Source organism: Copadichromis virginalis, linkage group LG18 (genome assembly GCF_057382275.1).
Source record: "Copadichromis virginalis isolate Kocher_CV1m ecotype Utaka linkage group LG18, C_Virginalis_male_GT1.1, whole genome shotgun sequence".
In the NCBI taxonomy this organism is placed as follows: domain Eukaryota; kingdom Metazoa; phylum Chordata; class Actinopteri; order Cichliformes; family Cichlidae; genus Copadichromis; species Copadichromis virginalis.
In genome coordinates, this window is record NC_140635.1 from 30,504,627 (window position 1) to 30,513,384 (window position 8,758).

At 38.2% G+C, this 8,758-nt stretch overlaps 1 protein-coding gene across 2 annotated transcripts; it reads left to right on the plus strand.

The window, feature by feature from the left end:
- Positions 1–357: 357 nt before the first annotated feature.
- Positions 358–4,667, plus strand: pigr (polymeric immunoglobulin receptor). Of its 2 annotated transcripts, none has more exons than XM_085439355.1 (8): positions 358–483; positions 1,112–1,456; positions 1,544–1,625; positions 1,809–2,035; positions 3,761–3,854; positions 3,941–4,029; positions 4,201–4,250; positions 4,361–4,667. In XM_085439355.1, exons 1-8 carry the CDS (start codon positions 435–437, stop codon positions 4,442–4,444), a joined length of 1,020 nt encoding a protein of 339 aa, XP_085295481.1. In that variant the 5' UTR covers positions 358–434; the 3' UTR covers positions 4,445–4,667. The 2 variants fall into 2 exon arrangements, with proteins under 2 accessions (XP_085295481.1, XP_085295482.1); XM_085439356.1 differs by having other exon boundaries at positions 3,764–3,854.
- The last annotated feature ends 4,091 nt before the right edge of the window (positions 4,668–8,758 follow it).

The following is an 8,758-nucleotide window of genomic DNA, read 5'->3' on the forward strand; positions in this document are numbered from 1 at the left end:
AAATAAAATGTATTTCTGAGAATTAAAAATGTTCCTCTTGCGATAAAAAAAAGAGCTACTAAAGTCCAATATGGAGTTTTTTTAAAATTGTTATATTCTACGCACATTATTGTGAATCAAAATCAAACATGAAAAATACCTATATACTTATATATAGGCTATACATGAGCTGAGAAACAAGGAGTAGGTTTCCTACAGAGAAGATAGATTTAACATCAGCATGACATTAATCTTATTCAAATTTTAGTGTTCACCACAGTAGGTGAACAGTGTCAATAAAATCTGCCTGGCATTTATGCAGTTAACATCTGGAGCATCTGGATCCAGCCAATTGTCACGTGACAAAGGGGAATTTGACACTCTGTGGAACCTGCAGTCTGTGTTTGCGCAGCAGAGAACACTTTCTTGTTAAGCGTCAAACTTGAAGTGGAAACATGACACGACTCTTTATACTCACGCTCAGCCTGTTACCATGGATCCCAGGTATTCACTGTTACTGTGTGCATTTGAATAGAGAAGTCAGACAAAAAAGACTTTCAAGCTGTTTTCTGCTTCACATAATTGGAAAAAACAAAGATAATTTATGTCTGTGCCGCCTGTTCCTCACTTCTCTGCTGTGCTTTTAGCAAATACTCTTGCTAAAATGTATGATACTCCTTAGGCTTTGCTTCTCTTTGCAATTTTATGACTTTTCTGTTATTAATCGTTTGTTTAAGACAGACTAGAAGGTTGTTAAAAGCTTGCAAGGAGCCGGAGAGGGCTTTTGTGTTTTTGCAAATCTTCCAATCGTCTGTACAGTTTGCCCTTTAGCAAACAGTATGTTTGATGTTTATTTTGTCAGGCCTTCAAAAGCCTGTGTGTTATAAAGGGATAATCCAATTTTGGAATGAGAAGTATGAAGAGGGAAGTTGAAGCAGGAAATGTGCTTCATAACAAAGGAAACTGAAGCGATAAATATGGTACAAGTGTTGCCAAAGGCTACATTTCCCCACATCTCATTTATAGATAACAGGTGTCCAATGTGAGCAACTGCTATATTAAGGTTGTGTCATAACTGAAAGTTTCATTTCAAATTGGTGTTTAACATTGAATGATCTCCACTTCTTATCAGTTGTTCCCTGCTGGGTGACCACTCAGAACGAGGTTAGTGTCCTGGAGGGTGGCTCCATCACTGTCCCGTGTCGATATGACCCTAAGTATGCTAACCATGTCAAGTACTGGTGTCGTGGGAGCATGAGAGAGTTCTGCACCAGCTTGGCTCGAACTGACGAGACCTCCTCGACCAATCCAAGTAAAGACAAAGTGAGCATTTTTGATGACCCGGCCCAGGAGATGTTCACAGTGACCATGAACAACCTGAAAGAGACGGAGTCTGGGTGGTACTTGTGTGGTGTGGAATTAGGTAACGGGTGGAAGGCCGATGATGTTGCTTACACTAAAGTGAAAGTTATTCACGGTGAGTAATGGAGAAATATTAGGTTTGATAAACATTTCTTCACCCACAGTTTTAAAGAAGTTTGTTGCATTTTCATGATTTCTGCAGGTATGTCAGTCGAGAACGGCATGGTGAGTGGGGAAGAAGGAAGTAGTGTCACGGTTCAATGCCTTTACAGTGAAAGATTCAGGTATTTGGTTTTGCTTTGGAGGATTTTATCCACATTTTATCCTTTAAAACTCTTAGAACTGTCCTTAAAGAAGAACTGATCACACTTCAGTAAATGTGGGAATTTGTCCGGAAACTTCCACTGGTGTCAAACGCTGGTGGACAGTGAGCATTCACTGACTCCCCTGTGACTGCCTGCCAACAGAGAAAGTGAGAAGAAGTGGTGTCGGAGCGGAGGCTGGAGCTCCTGTCTGTCGGCGGGTTCTGAAGGGAGTTACGAAGATACTTCAGTGGCCATCAGCGATGACAGAACTGGGACTTTCACTGTAACCTTAAAGAAGCTGCAGATGAGAGATGCCGGCTGGTATTTATGTTCTGCAGGGCAGCAGCAAGTAGCTGTACAGGTTCAGGTCACACCACGCGCCTCTACTAGTAAGTTGATAAAGAGCCTTTCATTTTTTGGACATAAAATACATAACAAATTACACTTTTGAACTTCACTGTCTAACTGACTTGAAACTGTGAAGTTTAAGCTTCATTATGGATTTTCTGTGTGCTGATATCATCAAGGATGAATATTTTTTTCATCGCAGGGAGTTTAGAGTTATTCAACATCCTTATGTAAGACTTCCCTCTCTAGAAATGTACCCCGATATTTTTATTTCTGTTCAGCCAACATTTAAAAGATTTATGACACAAAAGTCATATGTAACACAGTCAGCGGTAAAAGAAATACAACTGACAGGAACCACACAGCTGACGGCATGCATTAAGAGGAAAAGAGAAACCTGTATTCAGATAAAACCCTTTTTATTTTCTCTCTGTGTTTCTATAAATATTAAGTGCTTCTCTCAAAATCAGCATGTGGTGCTGCTTCTCAGCAGAAGGTAACCTCATCTCCCTACAACTTAAAACACTCTGTTTAATAATGTATGCTGCCGTTGTAACACTGTGAATGCAATGATTGAAAGCAATTCTTTTCAGTTTTCCAACCTTACTTCGTTATTGAGCAGATTACACAAATGTCAGCTGGAGCCCATCCTTTCAAACCACCGCGTCACATCAAAATGAGTCATACTATGAGATCATTGCTATGTTGAAACGAGTATTTCTGAAGGCAATGCAGATCATGTTGAAAACAAATGCTCATTTCATCTGGTAGTGAGGTCTAGTTAGAGTGTGATTATTTATTCAGCACTAAACCTCAACATTATAATAATATTTATGTCAGTTATGTAAATCTCTTCTACTTTTATCACATGTACCATGTAATTTCTTAGTCATAATAATAACAAGACAAAATTATATATGACAATAAGTCTAAGTCATGATAGACTGTCGACTGTGTTATCCATGGTAACAGGTAACAACACAGTTGACATTTCTTTCATTTTAGTCCCTCGCTAACATGTCACCCCTAAAATGCAGCCTAGTGTTAATTTGAATAGCAAAACTTGACATTTAGCTAAATGACCAGGAAAAAAATAATTATGGAAATGGTTGATTTTTAAAAAAATTATTAAAAACAACCATGCCCTAATATAATATTTATCATTGCTCGAAGTGAATATTTGGTCGATACAGCCTGTAGACATGAAATTTCTCCCTAACTGTAGAATGAACTAAAATGCTAAACAGAGATTGTTTCATTATTGTGTGTCATTGGTTGCGAATGATTTTAACATACATACTGTCATTTTACAGCATTGTTTTAAGTTAAAGAAAACATACTAAGACCCTTCCCATTTTTCACAGTCCTTACATGCTCATTTTTAAAGGCATATTTACCATCTCTGTGTTCTTAGGTTAGAGGAAAAGCAACATTTCCAAGACAAATAAATGGTCATAGCTTATCATTTGGATAACCTATTAGCATTTTAAATCATGCATTTTAGGTATTTGCGTGATTGCTTGGCATTTTCTCCATGTCACCTTGCAGCTGCTGAATTGAGAAGAAGCAGCTTTAAAGATCAATATGTGTTTGTGACAGATGGCAGAAGCTCTCAAGTCTCTACTTGTTTGGGGGTATTGATTATTAAAAGTCACCTATCAACAATATTGATGTCAGGACGCTGCAAACACTCTTCACCTATCACAGCATATGTACAGAGTTGTTACAGTATTTTTTTAGCGCTACAATATCTTTACCTTCAATAGCAGAGCCTGTGACATCCCCACCTCCTCCGAGTCAGTCTGCTGTGTACCTCCCTCCACCCAAACCCATCACTAAGGAGTCCTGGAGCAGTCACCGGTAAACGTCAAGCACTTCTTTATCTTCACTTTAATGGATGTTGAAGGTGGGTTGTCTGCTCAGTCTGCTTTGTGCCTGCTTCCTAGTTACATGTTGGAGTCTGTAGCGGTGTGTTCGTCTCTCCTGCTCCTTGTGGGCTTGGCTGTATTGGCAAGAAAGTTGTGGATACTGCACAGTAAGGCAACTTCATATTCCTTTGAATTTTAAATTATGAAGTGTGTGTGTGTGTGTCTGTGCATGCATCGGCCACAAATCCTCTATATAGATTTATATGATATAAAAATGCATTAAATTTATCTGACTACTAATTTGCATTCATATTTGTTCATTCATATCATCTTTCTAGAGGAGGATTCTGAACTTAGACACTTTAAGGAGATGAAAGAGAGATTCTCTGTAAGCCCCCATTATCATGGCCATCTCTGATCTATTACATTCTTTAAGAAACACAATTATCAGGGATCGTTTTTAATCAGATCACTCATTCTTCTTTCTGTCAACTACAGGATAATCCATCGGGCATGGGTGACCTGCAACATGTTCCTATTGCTTTCCATAACAAGGCTACCATGGACGTACGTGCTTACTAAGATCATTTTGTGAACTGTTAATTGTTACTGTTTGTAACTGAATGTAATTTTTCTATTAATTTTCCACACAAAACATATGGTCTTTGTTCCAGTATCTTTTTTACCATACCAAACCACGTCTGAACAGAGCTACATGTTCTGTTTCCTGCAATATACATTTGGGACATTATAGTCTTGTCTTGACTCAGTATTTTAGACTCAATAAAATACACGTGTATAATTATATGTGACTTTTTATTTATGTACCAGACTGTATGTGTTTATGCAACTTGTGACATTTTTGGAAAAGAGGGAAAGATTTTTACTAATTATAGGGGTCATATGGCAAAGTTACTAGCTAGATAATCACACACAAATATCAACCAAGTTTAGCATTCAGATGGAAATGTAGGCATAAAACTTTCCTTTTTAGTTACACCTCAGTAGACCTAGAGTGCTTGGGGCTTCCCATGATGCACTGATGGCTTCTTCTTCACTAACTTACATGCCACTTTGCATTTAATCGTCATTATTAACCTCTGACTCTCTTCCACTGTGTATCTTTTCTCATGTCTTCCTCAACAAACCGGTCACTGATGATGTCTTCCCCTCCCTGAGCCATGGTTCTGCCCAAGGTTTCTTCCTGTTAAAAGGAAAAGGGAGTTTTTCCTTCCCACTGTTGCAAAGTTCTTGTTCAGGGTTAGCTCCTTGTAGCGTTTTTACATTAATATATATAACACCTTGAGGCAAGTGTTGTTGTGATTTGGAGCTATATAACTAAAATTAAATTTTGTTGAATCTGCCAATCAAAGTTGTTACTGAAGAGAAGAAACACTCACTTGGGGTTTAACTGTTTGTGTTTCACAGATGGCGTATATGGACAGTATAGTTTACTTTTGGCTCTGCTTTAGTTTCTGTCTATTTTGCTTATTAATGCAATTGACTAGGGCTTTTTAATGCTGCATTTGCTCAAAAAGGTCAAAATTGTACTCTAACAGTGTAGAAAGTGCAAAATGATGTCAAATACTGTCAAAAGCACAGCAGCGCTACAGGTGGCGATATAATCGTGTCTGTATTAAAAGGCTGGCCAATCAGAAGCCTAGGAGGAACCATCACCAACAATAACACCGTGCACCATTCTGACATCAAAGAAGGAAATAGAGGCCCACACCTTTGATGCTCCCAGACATCAAAGGCGTGGGCCGTTTTCCTTGTTCACATGTGAACACATAAACTGACTTTCTGAAAACCTTCACCCTGGAAGCAGTTTTCCAAAGTGCTGTTTTCAGTGATCTAAAAAGCTGTTTACATGCTTACAAAAAAGCTACATTTTTCTATGTCTAAGTGTAGCCAGACCCACACAAACACAGACTTTAATAGTCTTTAATGCATCCATGAGTACATCAGTTTCAACAGGAAGAAACTGTTACATGCCAGTGAAACTACTACCAATTGAGAATAAAATACTAGTTTAACATTGTAAGACTTTCTTTCTGTTATCATAAGGTAACATAATTATGCAGTCACTTAAAACAACATGTTAACACTGATGGAGCCCAAGAAATCATAAAGCCTGTAGATATAATGGTCATATGCAGTGGTCATTTTTTCAGCTCCAAACTGCTGCTTGTTGCTACAAAGGCTAAACAGAAAGAATATGAAATGCAAAACAGTAAATCTTGTCTGCCTAAAAAGCCCATGAGACCCAGAAGGGAAAAATGATTTCAGTTTTTGCTCCTATTAGTGGAACTAGACTGCACTGTTTGATATGTAATATCATCATAATGATATGGCTATAACACGTTTAGACATGGATACAGTCTGACTGAAAACTTGTGGAGGAAAATGTACATGACGTTAGCGTAGTTGTGAAATGCACTTCAGAAAATAGGAAGTAAATGGAGACAGAATGCATTAGAAGGAGTTGGCAAATTAACTCTGAAAGGAACAGCTCTACATTTTATGCTTGAACTGTCTGTTCTCAAACTGAACCACAAACCGGGCTTTAGAATTGTAAATTGAACAAGCTAATGAGACCGTCGAAATGAATGCGGAGCCCACAAGTCAACTAGACCTTGAAAATATTATATTAATATTTAGCTCACCTTCATTTGAGAAGAAAAAATATCAAAATTCAAAGAGTCAAGATTCATTCACTGTGTGCCATACCGGCACCTATGTTCAGGCATGGCAGGTGATAATTTTGTTTGTGAACTGCAGCCCCTTGATAATAGAGTGAAATTGACATCTCATCAACTATGACCCCTTATAGCAGCAACATGTGTTATTTTAGGTTATATTAATATCACCAGAGGCTAGGATTCAATTCATTTCAATTCACAACATCAATAGCCTCAAGGGACTTTATATTGTAAGGTAGACCCCACAATAATACATACAGAGAAAAACCCAGCAATCATATGACCCCCTATGAGCAAGCACTTTGGTGACAGTGAGAAGGAAGAACTCCCTTTTAACAGGAAGAAACATGCTGTGGAAGCTAGTCAGAGATTAATCACAAATATGATTCAATGCAGAGAGGCCTATAGTGAGTGACAGAGGTGACTGACGAAGAAATACTCCATGCATCATGGGAATCCCTCAGCAGCCTACACCTATTGCAGCATAACTAAGGGAGGATTCAGTGTCACCTGGTCCAGCCCTAACTATATGCTTTTGCTGTCACGGTCTGGCTGGGGCAGACCGTATGTGTTGCAGAGGAGGACTCAAACGCAGACCAAAACGTGGTGTGGATTAACAAAACAAGCCGTTTATTGAGGCTAGCAACGAGGGTACAAAATAATAGGGCATCGGTGAAAACTAAACAATAACCTAAACTGGGTGAACTAATAACAAAACATGAAAAACCTTAACCATAGTGAAGTGACATGGGTACCTGGAGATGAGACATGGATGAGCAGACGACCTGACAATGGCATGCAGAAAACAAAGGGCTTAAATACATACATGAGGTGATCAGGGGAAGTGGAGACACATGGGGGAACAGCTGACTGACATAAACCTAATGACAGGACCAGGAGAGGAAAGCTAAATACAATGAACAAAGAACACATGACACTGTCAGAATAAAACAGGAAACACTAAAACTAGACATGACAACCCGAACTTGACAATGTAAGACACAGACATGAAACACATGAAGAGCAGGGGAGATTTACCATAGTTGGGAACACGAGGGGGAAATGATAAGAACTAGAAACACTTAGGCATGATAACAAATGAACTTAGGAACCCGAAGGGCTTACATAAAACTAAAACTCAAAACGCTGGGTCAACAGACCCAGGATCGTGACATTTGCAGAAAGGAAAGGTTTGGATGATACAACCCAGCAAACTTATAGTATTGATAGCAATGCAGACTTTGCTCAAAGGTAACAAAGCAAAGGTTAGTTTCAGCTACTGCCATGGCCAAAATATATTTACTCTTAAGAAAATATAGAATTATATACGATGCAGATATACACAATGAGAGAACAACTCTCATTGTGTATATCTGCACTGTCTATTCTATTCTATTCTGAATAGAATCCAAGTCCAATGCCGTTATAATGACCAGGGTAAATGACTGATTTGAACATCTTTCTTAGCCTGCTTGGTCTGTTTTTAGCTTGGTTTGTTCTAATATTGCTTTTTACATCACATTTTCTAAAAAAACACGTTATTGGTGTAATTTTAATGAGTGCAATTACTACTTCCAACTTGGAAATTCCTTATAATAACATTCTAATCTTTATAGTTCCTAAGAATCACAAATAATTAAATCATGGCAATACTTAAAAAAGCTTGTTATGTGTATCATCATTATCTAATGTCAGCTCAAAAAAGGAGCCAAATGGGAACTAAAGGATTGTTTAAAAAAGGTCAGTTTGTAGGATGAAGGCCAAGGACTATAGGGAAAAACACAAGGAATCAACAGTGAACCCAGACAAACTGATAATAGGGCACAATCAGTTGGAAAACTGCATTTTGTCCACACTGATGTTTCTGGCTTTAACCACATAATTCTTTTAAAAAATGATGCAATTTAAAGTGAATATTGCTGTGTAAGAAAAAAATAAACCAAAGATTGCTGGCGCCATCATGTTAATCTTTTTTTCCCATCTCATAGTACTACTAGAGTGCTTTTCTCTGGGACTGCTGGTTTACTTGTGGTTCTTGAGGTATTTAAAAGTTGAATGAGAAGGAGTGCCTTAAGTTTCCAGTCCCCTGTTCTGTGGGACCAGCTCAGACTTTGGATTTAAGAAACAGACACCCTTTCTCCTTTTAAGATGAGGCTTAAACCTTTCCTTTTTTAAATGTTTACAGTAAACGCTG